Source organism: Chiloscyllium plagiosum, chromosome 38, assembly GCF_004010195.1.
Source record: "Chiloscyllium plagiosum isolate BGI_BamShark_2017 chromosome 38, ASM401019v2, whole genome shotgun sequence".
In the NCBI taxonomy this organism is placed as follows: domain Eukaryota; kingdom Metazoa; phylum Chordata; class Chondrichthyes; order Orectolobiformes; family Hemiscylliidae; genus Chiloscyllium; species Chiloscyllium plagiosum.
This window is the reverse complement of record NC_057747.1, coordinates 27,237,677-27,263,868: the sequence shown is the minus strand read 5'-3', so window position 1 is coordinate 27,263,868 and position 26,192 is coordinate 27,237,677. Positions and strand designations below refer to the sequence as shown.

At 39.4% G+C, this 26,192-nt stretch overlaps 1 protein-coding gene across 25 annotated transcripts in view; it reads right to left on the bottom strand.

The window, feature by feature from the left end:
- The window catches only part of col13a1 (collagen, type XIII, alpha 1), a 224,795-nt gene that overhangs the window by 79,849 nt on the left and 118,754 nt on the right, over positions 1 to 26,192 (bottom strand). For 22 of the 25 annotated variants that reach the window (XM_043679191.1, XM_043679190.1, XM_043679193.1 and 19 more), the window contains 8 exons: positions 21,906 to 21,956; positions 14,898 to 14,933; positions 9,531 to 9,557; positions 8,346 to 8,372; positions 7,162 to 7,188; positions 7,025 to 7,051; positions 4,570 to 4,596; positions 3,540 to 3,566 (listed from right to left, as the gene is read on the bottom strand). In XM_043679191.1, coding sequence (XP_043535126.1) covers positions 3,540 to 3,566; positions 4,570 to 4,596; positions 7,025 to 7,051; positions 7,162 to 7,188; positions 8,346 to 8,372; positions 9,531 to 9,557; positions 14,898 to 14,933; positions 21,906 to 21,956 — 249 coding nt within the window. The remainder of the gene's footprint in view (positions 1 to 3,539; positions 3,567 to 4,569; positions 4,597 to 7,024; positions 7,052 to 7,161; positions 7,189 to 8,345; positions 8,373 to 9,530; positions 9,558 to 14,897; positions 14,934 to 21,905; positions 21,957 to 26,192) is intronic. The other 3 variants (XM_043679196.1, XM_043679212.1, XM_043679215.1) reach the window with 3 other exon arrangements.

Sequence of the window (26,192 nt, the reverse complement as noted above, 5' to 3'; positions counted from 1 at the left end):
CAGGTATGATCTTAGTAGGTTACCCTGAAAGACTACAAAATCTGCTGCTCACTTTAATCATACAGAATTGCATCCACAAAGTAATTTCAACTGAAGTTTAGAGGAAAGCTCAAACGAAAAGATAATGGTGCCATGCAAAACAGGAATTACACAGGATTTTGCTGAAGGTTACTTTACATTGTGGTCCAGATCAGAAACAAATGGATACAGACACTAGGAGTGGGATAGGACACAGCCCATCATGCCTGCTCTCAAACTCAATTCATGGCTGACCCAATTACAGTCTGTTTTGATATAACATGATTGTTCTGCTCCTGAGTGATCCCGCGTTATAAGAAAATCACGTTATAGCAAAACCATTTAAACCAATGGGACCAGGATGATGTTATAGCCAATACAGGTAAGGAAAGTTCGCATTCTACAAATAATGGTCTAAATTCTTCTATTGCATTTTTGCCAATTTGCACTGAAGGAACACGCGTTATAGCAAAACCAACCGTATTCCACATTCTCACCTACCCTTCCCCGGGGAACCTTTCACCCTCTGGCTCATCAAGAAGCTATCCATCATTCTACCTTAAAAATATTTTGAGGAAACGAGTTCCAAAGGTGCGATACACTCCGTGTGGAAAAAATCTTGTTTCTGTCTCAAATGGGTGACCCATTATTTTGAAGCAGTGACCCTTAGTTATAATAATAGAGCTTCTTTCATTTTGGGCGAGAGTATGGTCACATCTTTGGTGTAAATGTGAAGCTAAAGTGGAGTCTAAATACTGGCCCTTCCAGCAGATATTCTGGAGGCATCATTCAGGTTTTAAAATGCAGATAGTCACTTAAATTTGATTATTTATGGACAATAGGGCAAGTTCACTCAACTCGCAATTATTCCCAGTGAATTCAAGAAAATGTTGGTTCTCTTGGTCAATTCTCTATGGTCTTGGTTTATGTTCACTTTGCTACAATAGAAGGCAGGGAAGATTTCACTGCCTTTTCTCTTGGCAATGACTCCAAAGATCTGAAAGATGATAAATATTGGAATTTGAATCATTAAGATCCATTTAGTTATGCAACAGTAACTTTTAAACATGATTTCTTTAGATCTTTATCCACAATAAGCCCTGAAAGCAGTTTTTTTCTCTCTAGAAGCCCTTAATACAATGGGAGTGAGAATTAAGGCTGTTGCAATTGATGGCATCCTTAGGCATGACGGAGAAAAAACACAGGGCTCTAAATCATCCCATGAGAACTTTGCAACAAACAAACTGAACTGCAAGTGCTTTTACAACTACTTTGAAGCATAAAAGGGCAATAAAGTACCACTCTGAGCAGAGACTTAGCCATTTCTGTTATCAAATCAGCCAGACATGCCACGGACTAACATTTCAAAATGGTTTGTGTTGTGGTCTGGGGTCAGTTGAGACTATTTTCCACATGTCTCAGTCATAAGTCAGTGCGGGGTCATGAGATGTGATTTAATTCCTCTGTTATCAACATATCCTTCATGTTGCTTTCCACAGAGAGCAGTATTTTGGGTTAGCCTCTGTGATGACTCTTAAATGACTTGCATTCAAATACTGGAAGTTATGTTCTGACAACTTATGTAAATGGACTCTGTCGCTTATATCACAAAAAATTGAAATATTTAGGTTGTATTTTCACCTCTGTGGCTTCTGCAGAAAGCCCATGATTAATTACTTACAATGAAAACAAAGGAAAGTTTAGAAAAAATGAGAAAAGGGTCGAGAAGGAATGTGTAGCTGGACATCTCCAAGGTGGTTACTTGTAGCATGTTTCAATGCAAACTCTGTTTGCCAATTTTGTTAAGAACCCAAGAAATCACAAAGCCCTAATACCAATTTATTTTACAGCAATTTGTTGTATAAGTTGCTCTTGCTTTTTGAACACAAATCTATGTGATTGGTTTAGTTTACACAGAGATTCCAGATTACAGGGTCAAGGAGGCTGAAGCTGAACTCTCATCAACTGACAGTCAGCAGATTATGTAAATCTGTGGGTTAGTAATAAAGTGAATTCCCCAAGCATATTTCCACCAGTCTGATAAATGGGGACTACTGGAAGACTGAACATGACTACCCCACACTTCATGCTATCTGGAAAATTCAATCCTATTCAGCTCCTAAATTGAATATGATTGTCGTGTAGCAGGCCTACTGAGTCCCTGTCTGGCTCCCTGCACAAGGTCAACTGCTACAAGCTACAGATACAGGATAGGCATGAAAACAGCTTCACATATCTTCAGCTCCAGTTAATCAATTCCTTCATTGATGAATCAATTCTAAGTACAGCCATCATCTTTTTCGAAAGCCACATTTTATTGCTGGGCTGCAGATATCCCTAAGATACCAATAAACCTTGCCGATATTCAAATCAACAAGGAGCGAGAAGCTATGGTGAGGTAGTCATGGAGCAAAGCATTGATAGGGAGAAGGGGACAGAGCCTGAAGTGGGATTATAAAAAGCACTGAGAAAATCAAACCTACAGAAGTATTGTGAATTCTGGACATCTCAAAAACAGAAAGTGCTGGAGAAATTCAGCAGATCTGGCATTTCAAAAGTGCAAGACGAAAAGCCAACTTCCTGTCTCTAGGTTCTGAAAATGCCATATTGGACTTGAAATATTAACTCTGTTTCTCTCTCCTCCAGACCTCCTGACTTTCTCCAACACTTTGTTTATATACAAGCCAAATAAATTTTTTTCTAACCTGAATTGTAAATGTAACACGATCAAACCATGACTATGCAAAAAAAAAATTCCCTTTGAGTGGAGTGAAATGTCCCAAACAAACTCCACTGTAATGACAAGATATTTCCTATAACATGCGTTTGACATGAAATCTGTCCCAGGAAAATACTAAATTAATGAGCCATTGGAGAGTGATCTTCCAGAAACCTTGAGATCCGTGGATGTGAATGGATGATTAATTAGGAAGTATGGCTGTCCCCTGTTTACTTACATTAGAGAAAACGAAAATCAGCAGGAATACAAAACATGTTTTTTCTAAATCATGACAAATCATTTCAAAGTGTGCAAGCACTAGATTCTGTCTAATGGTTTCAATGTCTGAACCATTGACAAATCAATCACCAATGTGTGGAAAAGCAGAGTTCTGAGGTTTCATGTCATTAGCAAGTTCATCAGAGGAAGCTACTATCAACAAGTAACCATCAGTCACAGATTAGTCCTGCATTTCCAAAAAATTGGATAAATTGAAAGTCAGACAATAGCTTTAGCATTTGAATATTAACAGTAAGCACACGGCAAGTATTTCATAAAAGTTAATCATTTATGAAAGAACAGAAGTAAACTGAATGGATTGAAACATTTCTAATTTTATCCTTGACTGTAAATAGAAAAATTTAAAATGTAGAAATTGGTATTTCTTGGACCTTGAATTTTCAGTTCTTTATATTAGTTATCAATCAATCTTATGGAAAGTCAAAAAAAGGAACAGGATTATAAACAGTTCTTTATATCTACTTAAATACGTAAGTAAATGTTTGTGAGACAGAATACGTACAGTGAGTGCAGAATCTCCACGTTGACCCTAGAAAATGAAAGTTGAATCACATTCAAAATGTGAATATATTGTTTATCTTTTACCTCTAAAGTATTGGTGAAAAGATTAACATTTTACAGTGTGGTCTCAGAACAATCTAGACATAATCATAAATTCCGTAATCCTTCCATTTACTGCAGGTTCCATGGATCAGGCTTTCAAGGATCTTGCTCCACAAGAAATAATTTTTAAATCTCAGGGCCTGGCGTCAGGCTCTTCAATTAGACTTAAGTTTTAGGAATCAGTTTTACAGAAGTATAGTGAAAGAGTATTCTAAGTTTTCAACTGTTCGAAACTACAAGCATGCTCTCAATGATAAATGATAGTTTGTGGATCAGCTGCAAACATTTGTCCACCTGTCACACTCCTCGCCAGATAATTCCTGTGCCTTGAAGTCATTATTGAGCTTACTGATCTTTTATCTCATCTTACAGCCTTGCTAAAGTTCAAAGTTCACTTTATATTTTCACCCAAATTTGAAAACTAACCAGTTACATAAGCAGCGATTTTAAACATTCACTCAAGGGATTTGGGTGTCACTGGCTGGGCCAGCATTTATTGCCAATCCCTATTGGCCCTGGAGAGCCGCCTTTTCAAACCACTGAAGTCCATTTGGTGTAAACAATGTTGTTAGGGAGGGAACTTCCAGGACTTCAACCCAGTGACTCTGAAAGAATGATGTTATATTTCCAAGTCAGGATGATGCATGGCTTGGAGGGGAATTTGCAAGGGATGATGTTCCTCTGTATCTGCTGTCCTTATCCTTTGAGATGATTGTGGTCATAGGTTTGGAAGGTACTGCCTAAGGAGCCTTGGAAAATTTCTGCAGTGCATCTTGTAGATAGTACACACCACTATGATTGAGCAACGGTGGTGGAGGGAGTAGCTGTCGAAAGTAGTGAATCACGATGTTGCTCTGTTCTGGACATTTTGGAACATGTATAAAGTTGATACAAGCTTAATAATGTAGGCAAAAATAATTCACACTTACCTTTTCACCCTTTGGACCATTCAGACCCTGTACAACAAACACAGTGTGTGGTGTTAAAATGCTGTTGTTATTTGCCAAAACAAAGCAGATATATTCTTTAAAAATTCAGTGTAGGTGTCAAAATCTAAACAATCAAATGCTTATTAACAGTGATAAGAAATTTGGCCAAAAATGTAACGTTTTCAGAAATCATACTTTTTAAAATCATTTTTGCATTAGGAAGGACAAGAAACATCATTGAACAGAGAAAGGAAGTTGAAAGTTTTTGACTTGCACTCAAGAACATGGAAACACGAAACAGACTGGGATAAAAGGAACACCATTTCAGGAGCTCAAGACGAAAAACCAACTTCCTGTCCTCATTCAGCAATATGGAAGTTCCGTACGACCAGACAAGTATGTCGAGGTGCACCAGGAAGCTACTCATAATAACCAATGATAAATAGAATAACATTAAATAGATTGCAATGAATACATTCAGAACCAGGTAAATATCTTGGAGTCAGTACCAGTGCAGAGTTCCAATGTACAACATCTTTTCTCAGTAATTCTGACTGCATCAACTTCTTGATGCATATGTAAGTTAAGCTACAGATAGCGCAAATATATTTACGTCATGGAGAAGGTCATCTTAAAACAGAGAAGATAAAGGTATTTGATAACAATATTGAAAATCTTAAATGGTTTGACAGAGTAAGTAAAGAGAAATTCTTTGGATTAGAATGATACAATTTGGAACAAAACAGGGTTGTTCCTCTTCCAGTATCGTGGCCAGTATTTAGGCTTCAACTGACATCTCCAAAAGGTACATTCACTATTCATCCAATTCATTGATAACTGTAGAACTTTGTTGTGTGCATGTGTATAGCCAGCTTAGAAAACCAATGATTACCCTCAAATGTAATTACGGTAATTCAAAACGTACCGCATAATTCTAAGCTTTATCATCCCCTTCCCCATGCAGCTTCTCATGGTTTTCCAAAGACTGTGCAGATGTCCCATTAATGGATGTAGGTTCACTCACTAAGCTGGAAGGTTTGTTTTCAGACATTTCACTACGGTACTAGATAACATCATCAATGAGCCTCCGGATGAAGCACTGGTGGCATGACCCGCTTTCTATTTGTGTGTTTAGGTTTCTTTGGATTGGTGATGTAATTTCCTGTGGTGTCATCATTTCTTGTGGCGATGTCATTTCCGGTTCCTTTTCTCAGAGGATGGTAAATGGGATCTAAGTTAACGTGTTTGTTGATAGAATTCCGGTTAGAATGCCATGCTTCTAGAAGTTCTTGTCCGTGTCTCTGTTTGGCTTGGCCTAGGATGGATGTGTTGTCCCAGTCGAAGTGGTATCCTGCCTCATCTGCATGTGAGGATACTAGTGAGAGAAGGTCATGTCGTTTTGTGGTTGCTTAATGTTCATGTATCCTGGTGGCTAGTTTTCTGAACATCAATTAGCCACAAAAACACATGACCCACTCTCACTAGATGAGGCGAGACTGGGACAACACCAACACTGTTTGTGCCTTGCCTTGGTCACCCAGCTGAACTCGGATTTCTGCAAGAAATTGCTTTAAAGATTCAGTCTGTGTTTAAAGACTGCTGAGGTCCAGCTTTCACCAAACTGAAAGCTTACATATGAGCAAGTGTACAAAGACAATAAACAATGGTAGGCTATTCAGGGCCCAGAACCCCCTCTGCAATTCTATAAGATCATGGCCAAATTCCACATTACCATTTACACTGATAACTCTCAATTCTCCTCCTGAACAATAATTGCTCCAGATCTGCCCCAAACATGTTCAATGATCCCACCTTCTGCCTCCTGAGGAACAGACATCCAAAGTAGCACAGTTCAGAGAGAAAAACATTCGCCCATCTCGATCCTAAAAGGCTGATCCCTGATTTTAAATAAGGTGCTCCCTAGTTCTGGACTGACCCATAAGAGGAAACACCCTTTCCACATCCAAATTGTCAAGATTATTCAGGATCTTACACAATTCAATCAAGTCAACCCCCACTCCAGCAAATAAAGTGCAGTCTGTCTAACCTTTCTTCATAAGACAAACCCCTCATTCCATGAATCAATCCAGTAAGCCTCCTCTGAACCGCCTCCAATGTTTTTGCATCCTTCCTTAAGTCCAGAAGCCTAAATGGGACAGTCTTAATAACTAGGTAAGGAAATCTGTCAAGCTTACCCAGACTGGTTTGTATGTGACTCCAAATGCACAGCAATATGGTTGGTTTTAACTGTACCCTTGGTAATTGGGATTGGGCAGTAAATGTTAGCTCAGCCAGTGATGCCCACATTTGATGAATTAATTAAAAAAAGGGAATCAGCCATGATCATGTTGAAGGGCAATGTGGATTAATGGACTGAATGGCCGACTGATGTTCCTATTTCTATGTTTCTATGTTTCATTATTCAATATGGATTTAGATTAGAATCACAACTCACCTTCTCTCCTTTTTGCCCATGGTTTCCCTTTGGAAATGAATAGGAATAGTTAGATAACATTCAGGAATTCACCCACACTTTGTTAGTCATGAAGCTGATCAGTTTGCAGAGGGTTTTATTCTGCAAAGCACACTCACCTTGTCACCTTTCGGTCCAGGCACTCCCTTTGGAAGAACAACAGCAAAAAACAAATGTCAGAGCTGGCAAAGAATGGGTTTGTGGAATTTTACTCCAAATAATTAAGAGTCTTTTTCCATAGAACATGCAGGAAGTGAAGAGCTTGCAGGTTGGAATCCTGGGAGTGCTACTCATAACCAGACATTACCATTTGGGATAAATGGGGTAATTGGAAATTTTACTACAAAAAGCATAGGATTTTACACCGAGGGGAGGGGCAGGGGGAATGGGCAGAGGGTGAAGGGGGTGGGGGTGAAGATGGATGGCTGAGGTGGGTAGTGGGGGGTGGGGTTGGAGAGTGGAAACTGCCATAAGATTCCTCCATTTAATGAGATCATGGTATAGTGACTGTAATGAGGTCAGCCAACTAGACTTCATAGAAGGAATTCCCAAACAGGGCTGTTAACTTGGTCCAATCTTTTTTTGTCTGTGTTGAGTAGGTCGCCCGAGATGGAAATGGAGAGGTCTAGGAAGGGGAGGGAGGGGTCTGAGACGGTCCAGGTTAATTTGAGGTCGGGGTGGAAGATATTAGTGAAGTGGATGAACTGTTCAACCTCCTCGTGGGAGCACGAGGTAGCGCCAATACAATCATCGCTGTAGCGGTGGAAAAGGTGGGGGGTGGTGCCAGTGTAGCTGCGCAAGATGGACTATTCCACATATCTGACGAAGAGGCAGGCATAGCTGGGGCCCATGCGGGTGCCCATGGCTACTCCTTTGGTTTGGAGGAAGTGGGAGGATTGGAAGGATAAGTTGTTAAGAGTGAGGACCAGTTCAGTCAGTCGAAGGAGGGTGTCAGTGGAAGGGTACTGGTTGGGTCGGTGGGAGATGAAGAAGCGGAGGGCCTGGAGGCCTTCGTGATGGGGGATGAAAGTGTATAGGGACGGGATGTCCATCGTGAAGATAAGGCATTGGGGGGCCGGGGAAGCGGGGATTCCTGAAGAAGGGCTTATGCCCGAAATGTCGATTCTCCTGCTCCTTCCAGCACCACATTTTTCAACTCTGGTCTCCAGCATCTGCAGTCCTCACTTTCTCCTATATCAATACATTACCCTATGTTAACTGTCAGATGCTAATGATCCTGATGTAGTATTTGCAGTATTTGAATTTGTTTTTTTTAAATACACATTTTTGATTTCAATCTTACCATGTCACCTTTAGGGCCAGGTTTTCCCTGAAATGAAAGAAATTTAATTGAAAGCTGCAGTGGATGGCTATAATATTTACTTTGTACATTTATTTATTTCCACCCTCACTCTTTACTCCACCCCATAACACTTTATGAAACTTGGATTTTAAAAAATGGACAAAGAAATGTTGCTTGTTCAACTTTTCGTATCATTACGTTTTACATTTTTTTTGCCTATAATCACATAATCAATGGTTTTCTAGTTTTAATAATCTTTTGTCAACTGATACTTAACAACTACTCCAATATGGCAGTGCCCTTTCTCCAAATAAAAATTGAAAAGGGAGAATAACCTATTTAACCAATCAGGATACCAAATCATTACAAATTCAAAGAGATCAGATCTCAATTGGATTTTACACCTTTACTGATGTCAGTTTGCTGCCCATCAGATTTTCTTTGGTGTTAACAGACACAGAACAGCCGTAGTTCTGATCTTATCGGTTACATTCATCCAAAGGTAAGTGTTCACGGCAGTAAACCTTAGTCCAACGATCAGACTACTGTCAGCGCGAGAATTTCAGACAGAAGGCAAACTGATCTATCAAGCCATGATAAAGGACTAACAGCACAGTTAAAACATGACTATGGCAGGTTGTGAGATGGAGGAAAGAAACATGCAAACCCCAACTGCTTTTACCAGTGTGAACCCTTTGTACATACAACTCCCATCCCACATTATGCAGTTGACTTGGACGCTATGAAATCAGCCTAAGGCTGTAGCACAAAAGGGAGCAATAAATGAGGCGGAGTGCAAACCAGATTCCAGTTATGACACAATCTTACATTATTATAAAGGACGTTTATTATAATGGTACTTTTGACAAATTTGCACAATGGCCCAAGATAAATTTCACTTCCTTAGTTCTTTCTGAAGGGGCCTAGCAAGTCACTAATTGTGAAAACAAATAACAGAATAAAACAAAAGCAAAATACTGTGGATGCTGAAATCCGAAACAAAAATAGAAAAACAAAAAGCTACATTTGTGGGCCAGCTGAGATTCTCCAGTACTTTCTGTCTTTATTAATGGATAATAAATATTTTGAGGCACTTTGATCTGAGGCATGACACAGGAGAGGAAGTGTATGTAGTTCAACATTATCCTATAGTAAATAAATTTAAAAATTACATAAAATACTCACAGATTTGCCATCCAACCCTATCGGACCCTTAAAAATAAATATTGATAAATATAAAAATATGAACGAACAATGTCAGGTTATTAAAAAAAATCACTTGAATAGGAAATTATGTTCAATGCTGAAAAGATTTAAACATCAACATGACAATGAGTTCATTCAGTGAAAAGTTAAATGAAAAGTCAGCAATGAAATAGTTAGTGGCACGAACACCAAAAGCAGAAATCAGAGATCAACAATGCTCTGTTACAGACTTGTTTAATAACCAGTAGTTTTGTTAAGGTGCAGTTTTAAATGGCTCCCATCAGCTGGTAGTGCAGTGTGTAAAGCACGCTCAAACCTGCCCAGTTATATTGATTCAATATGTTTACCATCAATAGAAACACATACAAAAGCAGCTTGGCAAACTGAGCAAAAACACAGCTAGCATGAAATCAATATGTTAAATGGTAAAATCAGTTTTCACAATATGCACTGTTAAAAAGTATCATTTTCCCAGTTTGGTGTAAGCTCAGGCACTTAATTGCACTCAATCCCTGCTCATTTAATCCTTCACAGAAGATGTGAGTAAAATTTAATGCACAGGAGCAGTATTTGAAGTGCTGTGCATCTCTCAGAGGGTAAATGTAAATCAGAGGCATTTACAAGATCTTTTCATAAATGACTTCAAGAAATGGATGTTCCAAAGTGTACCCAGAATTCTTATAATGATATTCAACTGTGCAATTCACTGCTCTCTTACACCTGCTGCGTGTCTAGGATGTTCATTTGGAAACCGCGTTATTTCCTCACTAATCCCCTTGCTTACGCTCTGATTAGCCATTTGTTGGATGCATGGTTTATATAAATAGTTACATACATGTGTGCTGCAGGGTCTGGGCTGCAGCTAAATCAGGATTCATATGCTGGCTTCAAGTTTCATTCATATCTCCAGCTCAAGTGGCTAAGATTTACAAGCTGTACTGAGCCGTCTGTGCTGCAAACTGTTCATTATTAATGCAGAACTGTAATCCAGTCCAGTGAGGCAACAACTCTACAGTAAAAGATATGTTCTCAACGATTTATCCCAACACACGGTTCAAATCTTTCATAAATTCACAAATGCTGAGTGTTATTTGCCTGAACAAGCAGTAAAGCTTAGAGCAGAGAGATCAGTAAACTCCTCCCTTTTTGGTTGAGTACAAATCCACTTAGTTATTTTTCACCTTTTCCCTGAAGTCTGAGATAGAGTCATACAGCCAAGAGGAGGCCTGTTGGCCCATCATGTCTGCATTAACCTACCTAGACTCATCCCACTGCCCAACACTCAACTCATAGCTCATCTATGAGCATTTCACAGGTCGTGAGGTTTCCTGTCCCGCTACCTTCACCCTCACCCGTACCCTGAGTGAAAAAAAGTTTTCTTTAAATCCCCTCAAAATATTTCACCTTAAAATTATGCCTTCCTCCTCACTGATGCTTCAACATCCAAGATTTGAATGTGAAAATCATCTCGCATGTCATGAATATAAGACTCTTAAACATTAGTCTATTTACTTTCTACATTTTACTTGGCTTCTTCCTATTCCTATAATTACGATAAATTTTAGGAAAATTTATATTTCTTGTTCATTGCTCTGGAGTCAAGTTACTATAGGTCAAAGAATAGTTGCAGCAGAGCCACAGAGCTTCCATTTAAGAGTTCACACACTTTCAGCAAGTATTATTAATTTCTTCCATAACCAGATTGCACAAATGAACTTAAATTACAGGTTTCATTGTCAGCCAATGAGCTCGGCACTAACAGTCAGAAACCATGTCTTTTCCCCATTCCTCAAGAATAGCCTCAAAAATAAAAAAAAAAAACTATTCAGTGAGTTTTGAGAAGATTTGTAGCTCAGGTTGAGGTTCTGGGTGTAGGTTTGCTCGCTGAGCTGGAAGTTTCATTTTTAGACGTATTGTCACCACACTAGGTCACATTTTCAGTGAGCCTCTGGATGAAGCACTGGTGGTGTAGCCGCTTTCTATTTGTGTGTTTGGGCTTCCTTAGGTTGGTGTTGTAATTTCCTTTGGTGGGGTCATTCCCTATGGTAATGTCATTTCCTGCTCTTTTCTCAGGGGGTGGTAAATGGAATCCAAGTCAATGCGTTTGTTGATAGAGTTCCGTTTGGAATGCTATGCTTCTGGGAATTCTTATGCGTGTTTCTGTTTGGCTTGTCCTAAGACGGATGTGTTGTCCCAGTCAAAGTGGTGTCCTTCCTCATCCATATGTACGGATACCATTGAGAGTGGGTCATGTCGTTTTGTGGCTAATTGGTGTTCATGTATCCTGGTGGCTAGTTTTCTGCCTGTTTGTCCAATGTAGTGTTTGTTACAGTTCATGCAAGGTATTTTGTAAATGACATTAGTTTTGCTTGTTGTCTGTATAGGGTTTTTCAAGTTCATTAGCTGCTGTTTTAGTGTGTTGGTCGGTTTGTGGGCTACCATGATGCCAAGGGGTCTGAGTAGTCTGGCAGTCATTTCAGAGATGTCTTTGATGTAGGGGAGAGTGGCTAGGATTTCTGGATGTGTTTTGTCAGCTTGTTTGGGTTTGTTGCTGAGAAATCGGCGGACTGTGTTCATTGGGTACCCATTCATTTTGAGTACACTGTATCGGTGATTTTCCTCTGCTCTGCATAGTTCCTCTGTGCTACAGTGTGTGACGGCTCATTGAAATAATGTTCTAATGCAGCTTCGTTTGTGGGTGTTGGGATGATTGCTTCTGTAGTTCAATATTTGGTCCATATGTGTTGTTTTTCCGTAGATGCTGGTTTGAACATAGAACATAGAACATAGAACATAGAAGAATACAGCGCAGTACAGGCCCTTGGGCCCTCGATGTTGCGCCGATCCAAGCCCACCTAAACTACACTAACCCACTATCCTCCATATACCTATCCAATGCCCTCTTAAATGCCCATAAAGAGGGAGAGTCCACCACTGTTACTGGCAGGGCATTCCATGAACTAACGACTCGCTGAGTGAAGAACATACCCCTAACATCAGTCCTATATCTACCCCCCCATCTGTTTTTTTTTGTGCCAAAACGTGGCGAGCTGTCTCACAGACTCGTCAAGGAACAGCCTGACATAGTCATACTCACAGAGTAACCCCTTACAGATAATGGCCAGACACCACCATCACCATCCCTAGATAGACAGTGTGATGATGGAAAAGCACAACAGGTCAGGCAGCATCCAAGGAGCAGGAGAATCGACGTTTCGAGCCGTGAGGAAGGAGGTTGATGTGACGGAAGCGGTAGATGTGGTGTATATGGATTTTAGTAAGGCGTTTGATAAGGTTCCCCATGGTAGGCTACTGCAGAAAATACGGAGATATGGCATTGAGGGTGGGTTGGAGGTTTGGATTAGGAATTGGTTGGATGGAAGAAGACAGAGGGTAGTAGTTGATGGCAAAGTTTCTTCATGGAGTGCCGTCACTAGCGGTGTTCCGCAAGGATCTGTTTTAGGACCATTGCTGTTTGTCATTTATAAAAATGACAAACAGCAATGGTCCCAAAACAGATCCTTGCGGAACACCGCTAGTGACGGCACTCCATGAAGAAACTTTGCCATCAACTACTACCCTCTGTCTTCTTCCATCCAGCCAATTCCTAATCCAAACCTCCAACTCATCCTCAATGCCATATCTCCGTATTTTCTGCAGTAGCCTACCATGGGGAGCCTTATCAAACGCCTTACTAAAATCCATATATACCACATCTACCGCTTTCCCCTCATCAACCTCCTTCGTCACCTTTTCAAAGAATTCAATAAGGTTTGTGAGGCACGACTTGCCCTTCACAAAACCATGCTGACTATCCTTGATCACATTATTCCTATCCAGATGTGCATAAATCCTATCCCTTACAATTCTCTCTAAGACTTTGCCCACAACAGAAGTGAGACTCACCGGCCTATAGTTACTAGGGCTATCCCTACTCCCCTTTTTGAACAAGGGAACCACATTTGCTATCCTCAAGTTGCCTATTGACTGTTTGCTCTACTGTGACATCTAGGAATGGCAGTTTGTTGTTGTTTTCCTCCTCTTTGGTGAATTTTATGCCAATAAGGGTATTATTGATGGTCTTGAAGGTTTCTTCTAATTTATTTTGTTTTGCGATGACAAAGGTAGCGGACACAAAGTTTGGGTTGGATGGTTGACAGAGTTGTTTGTTCGAGTCTCTGCATTACTGCCTCTGCTAAGAACTTTAATATTGGAGATCCCATGGGTGTTCCAATGGACAGAGAAAAATAACAGGAAATGACATCACCACAGGAATGATGTCACCAACCCAAGGAAACCTAAATACATAAATAGAAAGCGGGCCATGTCACCAGTGCTTCATCCACAGGCTCACTGATGAGGTTACCTAGTATGGTGACAATGTCTGAAAATGAACCTTACAGCTCAGTGAGCAAACCTGCATCCAGAAAACTATTCATTTAGCTCGTTATATATCCAAAATCATTGCAGCTTCTTGATGGCAATAACAAGAGTCACTGCAGCACACCAAATTAACTCATTGCATGTGAAGTGTTTTGGGACATTTCTGAGGGAGGTATAAAGGCACTTGACAACCATTGCTAAGATCTGGTGGAAAAGTTAATGACCTTCATGTCCTTGTGGTATTAAAAAAAAGTTTGACCTTTCAAAGGCATTAATGCAAAAGCACTCAAAAATATCAGTGCTTTATAGTTATTTGTTGTGATGCTTAATGTATGGATATTTCAATCAATCTACACTGCTGAAAGGGAGGAGGGTTGACTGGACCGTGATGAAAGAGCTGATTCACAGCTGAGTCCACTCTTTACCCTGTTACCTGCGCAGAGTCACAGTCATCCACCTTACAAGTCGATGCTGCACACTAGCCCCATACACTAGTAATAAAAAGGATGATTCTAACCACAGCAACTTTCATTTATATAGTGCCTTCACCATAGTAGAAATATCCCAAGATGCTTCACAGGAGTGTTAGATGAGGATATTTCTTGCAGAGCGTCTAGTGTAGATGCATAATGAAGTTGATTAGGACGGAACCCAAAACACAGGAAATGTAAGTGTTGTGAGCAAGCTTCTGAATTTACAGCAATATCAGTGCAATGATCAAACAGTATGAACAAACGATGAACAGCTTGGATCACTTGGGAACTTGTAACTCAAATAAACACCAGCAGCAGCATCAATAATTTGATAATTGCTCTCAGCATGGCCATTCTGTCATGAAAGCTGGTCCAATTCATACAAATAAACCAAAGTAATCTGGTTATTGTAAGTTACTATTAAAATATTACTGGATGATTAACAATTGAGAATCCAAGTACAGTAAATGTTTCTTAAACATTAACACACCGGATATCCTGGAAACCCTCTTGCTCCAGGCTGACCCTAGATTGAAGATAAAGACACAAGTGGAGGAAAAATGTTAATCCAGTTTCTTTCATAATATTTTGTTACACATTGCTGTACAAAACAAGATGTTATTTTGTGTTCATGGAATATTTCGCATTTTTCTTTCTAAGCATTTATAGAATTTACACAACATGTTTTTTAAAAAAAACAATTCCTTAGAATATCGGTGGTAAAGACACATTGTCAAAGTTCTTCATCTCCCACTCATTAGGCACCAGTCATCAACTGTCAGTCATCACTGATTGATACATTCTTCATAGCAACAGTCTTGAAAAACTTTACAAGAATGGGAATGGACAGACATCATTTAACTCAGCACAAGTCTTTATTTTTTTCAAATGCAATAACTTGCATTTTTTTGGCTTCTTTACTGTAGGTAAACACTCACTGCAATTTCACAGTGGATGAAATGCCATACCTTATTCAAAGATGATACCCTGTGGCCCTAGACACACTCATGTGGAGAACCATTCTCTTCCCATCAAACTCGTCAAGTTCCTGAAGAATATTGTATGTTTCACTAAGGTCGCCACTTATTCTTCTAAACTCCAATGAGTACAGTTTTAGCAAAATCTTCCTAGTTTCATATCCTATTCCCTTTTAAATGAAGACCAACATGCCATTTGCCTTTGCAATGATCTGCTGGATGCTAGCTTTTTGTAATTCATGGACAAGGGCTCCCACATCACTAAATTCCATAGCTTTCTACAGATTTTCCCCAATTAAATATTCAGCTCCTCTGTTCTTCCTGGCAAAGTGCAAACCTTACATTTTGCCAAGTTATATTCTACCTAACAAGTTTTTGCCCCTGTTTAACCTGTCTACAACCCTCTGCAGACTCTGGGAGCCATCCTAGTCACTTAATTTAATTTGTCATCTGCAAACTTGCTGATAGTACATTCACTTTCCTCATCCAACTCATTAATGTACGTTGCAAATAAGTGTGGCCCCAACACTGATCCCTCTGGCACACTCCTGGTTACAGGCTGCCATCCTGAAAATTTCCTCTTTCTCCCAAATCTATCTTCTATTAATTAGCCAATATCTATCCTGATAAACTGTCTCCAATACCATGGGCTCTTATTAAAAAGAGCCTAACGTGTGGTACTTATCAAATGCCTTCTCAAGATCCAAATATACTGCATCCACAGCTTCCCCTTGGTCTATCCTGCTTGTTACCTTCTCAAAAGAACTCTAGTAAATTTCTCAGGCATGATTATCCTTTCATGAAGCCATGGTGACTTTGCTTGATCGTATGCATTCCTCGTGTTCTGCTATTACATCCTTTATAATAGATTCATAACATTTTCCCAATGACAGGCATTAATCTAACTAGCCTATAGTTACCTATTTGGTTTTTGTTTGTTCCCTTTATAAATAAAGATGTTACATTGGTAGTTTTCTAACTTTCTTGGACTTTACATTAGATTAGATTTCCTACAGTGTGGAAACAGGCCCTTCGGCCCAACAAGTCCACACCGACCCTCCGATGAGTAACCCACCCAGACTCATTTCCCTACATTTACTCCAGACTAATCCACTTAACACTTTGGGAAATTTAACATGGCCAATTCATCTGACCTGCACATTCTTTGGAATATGGGAGAAAATCGGAGCACCTGGAGGAAACCCATGTAGAAACGGAAAGAATGTACAAACGCCACACAGATGGTCACCCCGAGGCTAGAATTGAACCCAGGTCCCGAGCGCTGTGAGGCAGCAGTGCTAACCACTGAGCCACCATGCCACCCCATTTATCCAGAACCCAATGATTCCTGGAAGATTAAAACCAGTGCATTCACTATCTTTGTAGCTAATTCCTTTAATATCCTAGGATGCATCAAATCAGGTCCAAGGGCCTTATCAGTCTTTAATCCAATTAGTTTCTCTAGCAATTATTCTCTAGGGATAGTTATTGAATTTATTTCCTCTCCTCCTTTGGACCTTTGATTATTTAGTACTTTTGAAAGGCTATTAATATTTTCTATCATGAAGACTGATACAAAGTATTTAATAAACTTCTCTGTCTTCATTAATATTTCCCCAACTTCGTTCTATAATGCGTCTATGGACACTTTGGCTTTTGTCTTCCTTGTTATATATTTAAAGAAGCCCTTGCAGTCCAATTTGATATTGCTTGTGAGTTTAGATTCAAAATTTCTTTTTTTTGGTTAACTTTTGTTGCATTTTAAAACTTAATATTTCCATATGTGCAGAGGTACGGGTCACAGATCCATCATCAGCTTGAGAGGAAGTCAAGTACATTCAGGAAATGCACAGAAATTCTTTGTGATTCTCAAAGTGTTTTTTTTCCATCAAAGTATCACATCTGTACCTCTCATCAATTGGCAAACCACTTAGTGCACACAGGCATCACTACACTGTCCAGTCTGGGCCATGTCCTATGATTGCACTGTAGCCAGGAGTGCTAGAATGATTGGATGGTTTTGTAGATACACCACCAGGTATGAGATGGTTATATCATGGTAAGCAATCCAGAGCTACAGGCTAATGTTCTGGATACATAGGTTTGAATGTTTCCATGACACTTGGTGAGATTTGAAAGTGAGTCTCATGGAGACCATGTACCAATTGTGCACCATGGACTCTGGTCCATTACTGTCCTTTAGGAGAGGACATATACAGTCTGTTCTGCATGTGACTTCAGATATGGGATAGATTGTTAACTGTTCTCATAGAATCATAGAATCCCTACAGTGTGGAAGCAGGGCATTTGGTCCATTCAGCCCATTGAGTCCCAAGAGCATCCAAGCGAGACCCAGCCCCTACCCTATCCCTGTAATCCTACATTTCCCATGGCCAATCCACCTAACCTGCGCATCTTTGGACTGGAATTAGAAGTGGCAATACATATTGGCCCAGCCAGCAACATACACATTCCGTGAACAAATATAAAAAGGGTACAGTCTTGTCATCACCCAAGCTGAGCATTCTGTAAAGCCTTTGTGCTCTTTCTGCTCAAAAGATAATCTGTACAAGGTCACGGCAGGCATTAGTATGACAGTATACTGTATTCAGGTGAAGATGCAGTTTCATTACCGATGTTCAATGCCGCATGTGCAGCATTATAATTGCAATTACTGTTCAGAATCCTGTGAAATCTAATCGTTGTAGCATGTTTTCAAATTACTAACAAGAGAGTGAGCCAAACTCTCGGCTTTTGAAGTATTTAAATGGATTAATAAGTTACTCCCATTTTAACTGGGACATCAAGTAATCACATAGGATTAAAAATATTGAAGTGGTTTTTCAAAATGCCCTAAAGATGGGATATTGTATGACAGGCACATTCTTTAAGTAGTGATTTCTGCAGATGACTGGTTTGCTGTATAACCAACTCTCTCCAGCTATTCCATGATATCTGAAGACAACTTAAATTTATTGTAATTAAGCCTGCTGAAGTAAAAAACACTTTCCTTTGAAGACAGGAGCTCCTGTTACTTGTTTGTTATTTGTCAAATGCAAAAGGCAAGAATAAGTAACTGGAGTTCAAGCTGTTCCTCATTAGTAAGGGTTTATCATGCTGCTTCTGATGGCTAACTACAAAACCAGATGGTCAAACTATGTTGTCACATTTCTTCAGTCATGACTTCAGCTAAACGAGAATGAAAAACACCACAAATAAATCAATTCTTTATGGCATTTTCAAACCGGAAATAGCACATCAAAGAAACGAAATCCTTTCCTCTCGTCTGTAAAAGGATGATGCCTTTTCTGGCACATTGACATGTCCACTCTTAGCAACTCCTTCAAAAGCACAGCAATACTCACTGAGCTCTTTGGGTTTAAGGAGAAGCTGAGCACAGATCAAGTACAGTCCTGCTTTTAATTGTCCACTGCTAACGGCAAGGTGATAATGCATTTACAATTTACACTTCATTTCCTTCTAACAGAGGTGCTCTTAATCACACACCTATTCTGCACATTTTCCTCTCCATCCAGGATCAAGTTAACCAAATTCATCCAAATTTAATTACTTTGAAGAATCTACACATTTTAAAGAAGAAAAAAAATTAAATGAACACCACTTGCCATTTTTGTAAACAGAATTTTTACTTGATGCTAAGTAATTCTTCAAATTTTCTAATCTCTCCTCTAACCTACTTATATAAATTTTATATAAGAATGCATTACAAATATTTATTTTCCAATGTATATTTTCATATCTTGTATCTCTTGTGATTTGATGCACAAGTTAAGGGATTGAAGGATTGACTAAAATGGAAATAAAGTGTACAGGGGTAGTTCAGCTCCCATTTTTAGAAAATACTTTTGACAAACTCTGTGGTAATGTGGGAAGTAGATTTGGTTGCAATGTGGGAGTTGCTTGGAGGTAATGGGCTGAAGGGTTATAGTTTCACAGGGTCATCGCTGACAGAAGTGATAAAGTTTACACAATGTGATAAGTTTACACAGATAATGTGGACAAAGGCATCTTTAACGGAAAAGGTGATGGGTGTGTGAATAAGATATACACATAACATAACATACATATGTATCTAATAGAGGGATAAAAAAATCTAAATTATTTCAAACTGTGTAGTTTTGAGGTACTTCCTTTAATATAGAATTCACCAAGATAGTTGTGCAAATGTTATTAGGTAGAAACTTTGAGGATGTGTATTTTTACAACCAACAGTCAAGACAGATGGCCAACGTATTGTCACAAAGAAATGAAGTATGATTGTCAACCACTTGCAATTTCAAAAGGTTAGTTCAAAAGTTAACTTGAAATAACCGCAATTTTTCTTTACAGATTTCCAGTAATGTTGGTTTCATTTGATGTGGCGCGAGTTTTACATCTGACACCTGAGAACTACAATTTCCTTTGTCCAGTAACTTTAGTAAAATAAGTATAGGTGAGGATAAAACAGCAATGAAAACTTTATACTCTAACCAATTTATTTTCTGTAGTTAATTACTGGGAGCAAATAAACTTGAAAATTCTTTCACTTTTGTGATTTTTTAAAATATTTCTTCAGAGCAAAGGTAGCAAATTAAAAATTCTCCATTGAGAGTTTTTTTCACATGACAAATATAACATTTGAAATCTATGGCACAAAACACTTATTCTTTTTCTGACCACTTACAGGACCAATGTTTAAAACTTGCATCAAAAGAGATTTAACAGGAATTATTGAAGAGTGATGTTCTGTCCTTCTCTGCATCATCAATAACTCACATTTATATGGTGCGACTAATGTTATAAAACATCCCAAGGTACTTCATGAAAATTACCAACAACATTTGACATAGCCACACTAGGGCAGTGGTCAAACTGACAGATTTATGGAGATCTCAAGGGGAGACAAAGGGGTAGATTGGAAAAGAGGCTTAAAGCCTGGGCAGTGGAAGGCATGGTTTCTGACAACTGAATGATCTAAGAGGTGGCAGGAGGTGAAAGGAAGAGCACAGAATTCTCAGATAGTTGGAGAGATGAAGGAGCTTACAGAGATTCAGAGGAGTGTAGGGGCTGGTAGAGGTTCCAGCAACAGGAAGGGTTGCCAGGATGGAGGACATTAACAGTTTTAGGGATGGGGGAATAGCCAAACAATTTACAGGACAAAAACAAGTTATTCAGCCCATCTGATCCATGCTGGTGTCTGCTCCACCTGACCTCATCACACCCTTCTGCATTTAATCCTATCAATACACTATCCGATTCATTTCTCCCTCACGTATTCATCTGGATTCATTAAAATTGTACTAAGATTATTTGCCTCAACTACTTGTTGAGATGGCAACTTTCCCAATCTTCTCACTTCCTGAGTGAAGGCATTTTTCCCAAATTCCTGACTGGATTTATTAGTGACTGTCGTTATATTTTTGGCTATTAGTTCTAGCCTCGCCCAAAACGAGAAACATCTTCTCTGTCCATTGCTCTTGTCTTTCACAGACTGGGCCAACATTTATTGCCCACCAATTTTGCCCTTGAGATGCTGGTGAGCTGGCTTCTTGAACCACTGCAGTCTGTGTCATGTTGGGACCTCCATTGTTTGTTAGGGAGATGTTTCCGGGATTTTGACCTCTAAATCGAGCCAAGGTGAAAAATAATTAAGGAGGATGTGAAACAATTAGACTTAATTACATCTTGATTTCTCTGTCATACCATTAGGCATCTTGATTATACTGAAATCTTTCATACTGCATAGGTTACCTAAACCCATTGATCAAAATCTGAACTGGGCCAGCCATATAAATACAGGCCACAGGCTAGGAATCCTAGTAACTCACCTCTTTCCTCCCAAAACCTGTCCATTAATCACAAGCAGTGTAATGAAACACTCACAACTTGCCTGAATGAATGTAATTTTAATAACACTTGTTAAGCTTGACAAAGCAGTCAGTTTGATGTGCATCCAATCCACCATTCTCAATGGTCATTCCCTCCATCAATGAACAGTAGCTGCAGTATCTACCATCTATACGATGCACAGCAACAACTCATCAGTGCCTTCCAACCCCATGACCACTTCCAGTCATGCACCCTCCCGACTTGAAATTATCTCACCATTCCTTTACTGTTGTCGGGTCAAAATCCTGGAATTCCCTCTCTATGATATTGTGGGTTTACCTACAGCACATGGACTGCAGCAGTTCAAGAAATCAGCTCACTGTCATCTTCTCAAGGGCAGGTAGTGATGGGCAATAAATGCTGGCCCAGCCAGTGACACCCCCATCTCATGAAAGTAAAAGTAAAATTCTTACTCAACGAAATTATGTCACAGCCATTGAATAAGTAAAAGAAAGGAATTTGGATCACTACTGCATGCAATGAGAATCTTACTACTTGGAAGAATTGGCTATGTTTAAATTTCTGCCGACAGTTAGCCGTTGCTGTGGTAGACATTCCATTATTTCCTGTCCCATCACATCAGACCTGAACATACAGTGAAAACACAATCAATGGTAGACAGTAAGACTCACAGGAGGGCCACGGGGTCCAATGATTGAGATGCCGGGATCTCCTGGAGCTCCCTGCAGTAGAAGGGGAAACAGTCATCAGAAAGCGTTCCCATTACAACTCACACAAACAGATTATCTCTTATTGTGAATCCCTCTCGCAATACTCCTGACATAAACAACCAGCTGATGCTTGGATTTATCAGTGACATTTCTTAGCCAAGATTTTGAATACTTTGACTACATGCCCCAAGTAGAGTTGATTTCTTGTCTTTCTACTGAGGAAAAAATGTCAACGCTGGAAAACTTTAAAGCGGACAAAAGCACCTCAGTTGAATGATGGATTTAGCTGCAAGCACCTCTGATCTGTATTAGATGTTACATTGACTCTAATAGGCAACTTGTCTCACCCCTTACCTTCCATAACCAACTCTCAGAGTACACAATAGTATAATTCACAGAAAATAGATATAGCTCGAGTACTTTTTTTAAACTGGTTACAGAAACAGGATGTATTTGACAGCTGTTTTTACAATCTTTTAAAGATTCATAATGGCTTCTTTTGATTGCCTTCCCTATGGTCACTTACACCACTTACTAACAAAGTCTCCCACCCTGTAAGATTGCTGGCCTGTAATTTACGATTGGTACATGGTTTACATTACTCAGTAAGGAACATGTAAGAGCCTGTTTTAGTGGGCCCTCAATTGCTATGCTCCTTTCTCTTCTTGCTGTGGCAAATGACCAATTTTCACTCTGTACCTTCCCACTAATGAGCATTTTATAACACAGACGGTGGCCATTCAGCTGGCTAAGCCTGTGTTAGCTCTTTGAAAGTCAGTAAGAACCATGGATCCTTAATGTCCTTATCCTCACATGGGTGTGTTCAGCAACTGGAGACCCAAACCCAAAAATCACTTTCACCTTCCCAACGGAGAGATTCCAGTTGTCATTTGGAATATTGTGTGCAATTCTGGTTTCCTTCCTATCGGAAAGATGGTGTGAAACTTGAAAGAGTTCAGAAAGGATTGACAAGGACGTTGCCAGGGTTGGAGGATTTGAGCTATAGGGCGAGGCTGAACAGGCTGGGGCTGTTTTCCCTGGAACGTTGGAGGCTGAGGGGTGACCTTATAGAGCTTTACAAAATTATGAGGGGCATGGATAGGTAAATACTGGCAGGTGGGACTAGATTGGGTTGGGATATCTGGTCGGCATGGACGGGTTGGACCGAAGGTCAGTTTCCGTGCTGTACCTCTCAGACTCTATTTGTATTTCCGTCATCTCTCCTATGAAACTGAGTGAATCTAACTCGGCATAAACCAGGAGTCAGAACTAGCAACTTGTATTACTTTCTCATTATTGTGTATTACAGTGTGTTACACAATGCCATACATTCCCATTTCAACTAATTGAAGATCTTGTAAATTAAGATTTAGGTTATGGCTTGAGACACAAGATCATTAAAAATTCATTAATCCAACTTTGTAACCACATTGTACAAATAAATATGATTGTGTGAACTGAAATTCTATGGATGATTCACCATTTAGTCTGAAATTCAATCGAATTGGACATTTCACTTTATTTCTAGATCTGGAGAAATCATAGCATTGTATACCTTATTACCACCAGGTGGCCAAGAAATTAATTTTTAACTCATAGCATCTTGTATGAATCACAAGACCCATCAATGCTCCATCTGTATTCTAGGACTACTGGAGATGGGGTGTAAAACAAAGCCAATTCTGTTCTTAGCCATCCCACAGATATAGTCGGAACACAGTTCAAAAGGAAATTTCACTTTCAATTCCAAAACTACAATTCTGAAACTGCAAGCGTATGTGTTAAACTAACACCGCATTTACATAAAAAGCATAAAGTCGGTACAAAATGATCTGGCTTTGCACCAATGTTGAATTATTGTGTAAATGCAGAGCACACGGCCTAAGCTGTAACATTTGATGCTTTTTAACATAAAACTAGGTAACGTGTGTACACTTTGCTCAGTGATGGCTTATTTCTCATAATTCTGGCAGCTGGGAAGCTGATGGTGAACAAATGTTGTCTTAAATGGTTAGCAGTTGAACTGCAAATGACACCTGTTCCTCCTTAGGCAGTTCTATTTAGAATAAGAAGTGAAATAGTTTCTGCTCACGAGAACTCTTTTGCACTGATGACTCGTTAACACTAAATGTTACCCTAATTTGGTCAAGAACTGTCTCAATGGCAATCCTTTGAGGTTTTTATTGTAATCTCACAAATTTCTACCATGGTGTAAGGTTTCATATGGAGTATTTGAAGAGCTGACTCTTGGATAGGACTGTTGTTGTTGTATCGCCATAGTCTTACCAGACCATAGGGGCTGCTCTCTTATTAGAGAGAGAAACGACTAGTGGTGATTTAACCTGAGGGCCACCAGACCCCAGGTGAGGGAAGAGAGGTTAAGAAGGAGAGTCCTTCATGATAACCCCGAACTGGTGATGGGAATTGAACCCATGCTATTGGCATCACACTGTTTTGTAAACCAACAATCCAGCCAACTGAGCTAAACGTATTCTATCTTGGACAGGATTAGACCAGTTCTGAAGAAGAGTTGTACCTGCACTTCAAATATTAACTGTTTCTCTCTCCATGAATACTGCCAGACCTGCTGACTTTCTCCAGAATTTTCAGAAACTTGGACCAACTGAAGAAAGTAATTTGGGCTTTCGAGAAGGAAATCCCACTCAGACTCCAGATTCACACCTTATTACAGCATCAGAACAAAATGACATGCAAATATGGGTCTGAGTTCATTTGTTTGTAACACAATCCTCAGCTAAATGTCCCTTAAAGCAAGTGACAGAACAAAATTGTCCACCATTAAGAATTTGTTGCACAATAATTGCAATTTTCTCATACCAAACCCAGTTTAAATAACTTCAAGAATCTAAAGTTATCACATAACATTTACTCATGGTTACCAGTCTGCACTGCTGATCGTTTCACACAGTAACATGAATCTGGAAACCGAGGCAGTCTATAAGGCCATAAGGAATAGGAATTGGCCATTCGGCCCCTCGAATCTGCTCCACCATTCAATAGGATTGTGGCTGATCCAAACATTCCTATTCTCCACAGCCCAGTCATGACCCTCATGATCCCCTCTTTGCTTAACTTGAACAAACCAGGACCCAATGTCACAGTTTCCAGACTGTAGCATCATTTATATAAACAACCCAATCATGGGTTATGCATCTGGAATATTTCAAGATTGGTGAAGTTCCTCAGATCTGATTATCGTTTGTTAAGTTCTACATCAAAAATAAATAAATTATTCATTTAAAATATAGAGTTCAGATGACTTCACAGAGGTCAAGAATAAGCTTCATCAACTCAAATATTTTATTTCTAAAGCACAGCAAAAATACTACTTTCAGCTGACATGTGTTTTCACTCGATTATAGCTAGTTTTAAAGGTGTCTCTCTGACAGTCAGTCACGAAAGTTCTTTTAAAGGATTCCACGTCCTTTATTTCCAAAGTTGCTTAAACTAACTGACATCACATAGATCCGGGAACAATCCAGAGTTTATGATAAGGGAACCATGTGTCACACCTCTCTGTAGCAACCCTCAGTAACATCTTGCTGAAATTTCAACATGGGACAAACAACACAATCTCAGTTACATTGTGAATACTCACTGGTGTTGACGATATTTTAAAACACATTTCTTTCATGCTGTAGCTTTTCAGAGAGATGGGACCTTACAAATTTGAACTTCATTAATCTGCAGTAGCTGGAGCTCAGAGAGATTGAGCCATTATTGTACAAAATGATGGATTGAAGTAACAGAAAATACTAACATGAAAAAAGATCCCTTCATAATTCTGGAATTGTGCAAAATGGAAAAGAGATATGCATCCTCCTTCTGCTGGCTTTTTCCCCAGTTTTATGATGGCTGGGGTTTCAGGAATAGGATTAGTTAGGCCCTGAATTTACAATGAAGTGTGACCAGTTACTGTTCACAATGTGCAATTTGGCAAATACATTAACAATCACTGATTAGTGGATAGGAATATTTCAAAGATGTGGTTTTGAGTGTGTTATGCACAAAACCATCAGGACTCCTATTTGGATTTTTAAGGTCATTATTCTCTTGGTCATACAATCTTTCTGACCATCACACTGCAGAAAGAAAGGCTCTCTGGTTGCACTGCAATTCCATGTAACAATGAGCTCATTTTCAAGCCAGGTTCTTGAAGGGATTTGCTCTTCATCACTTCATTTGCTCAAGAATAAATCAAACTAGCCACAGATAAAAACAAGTCTG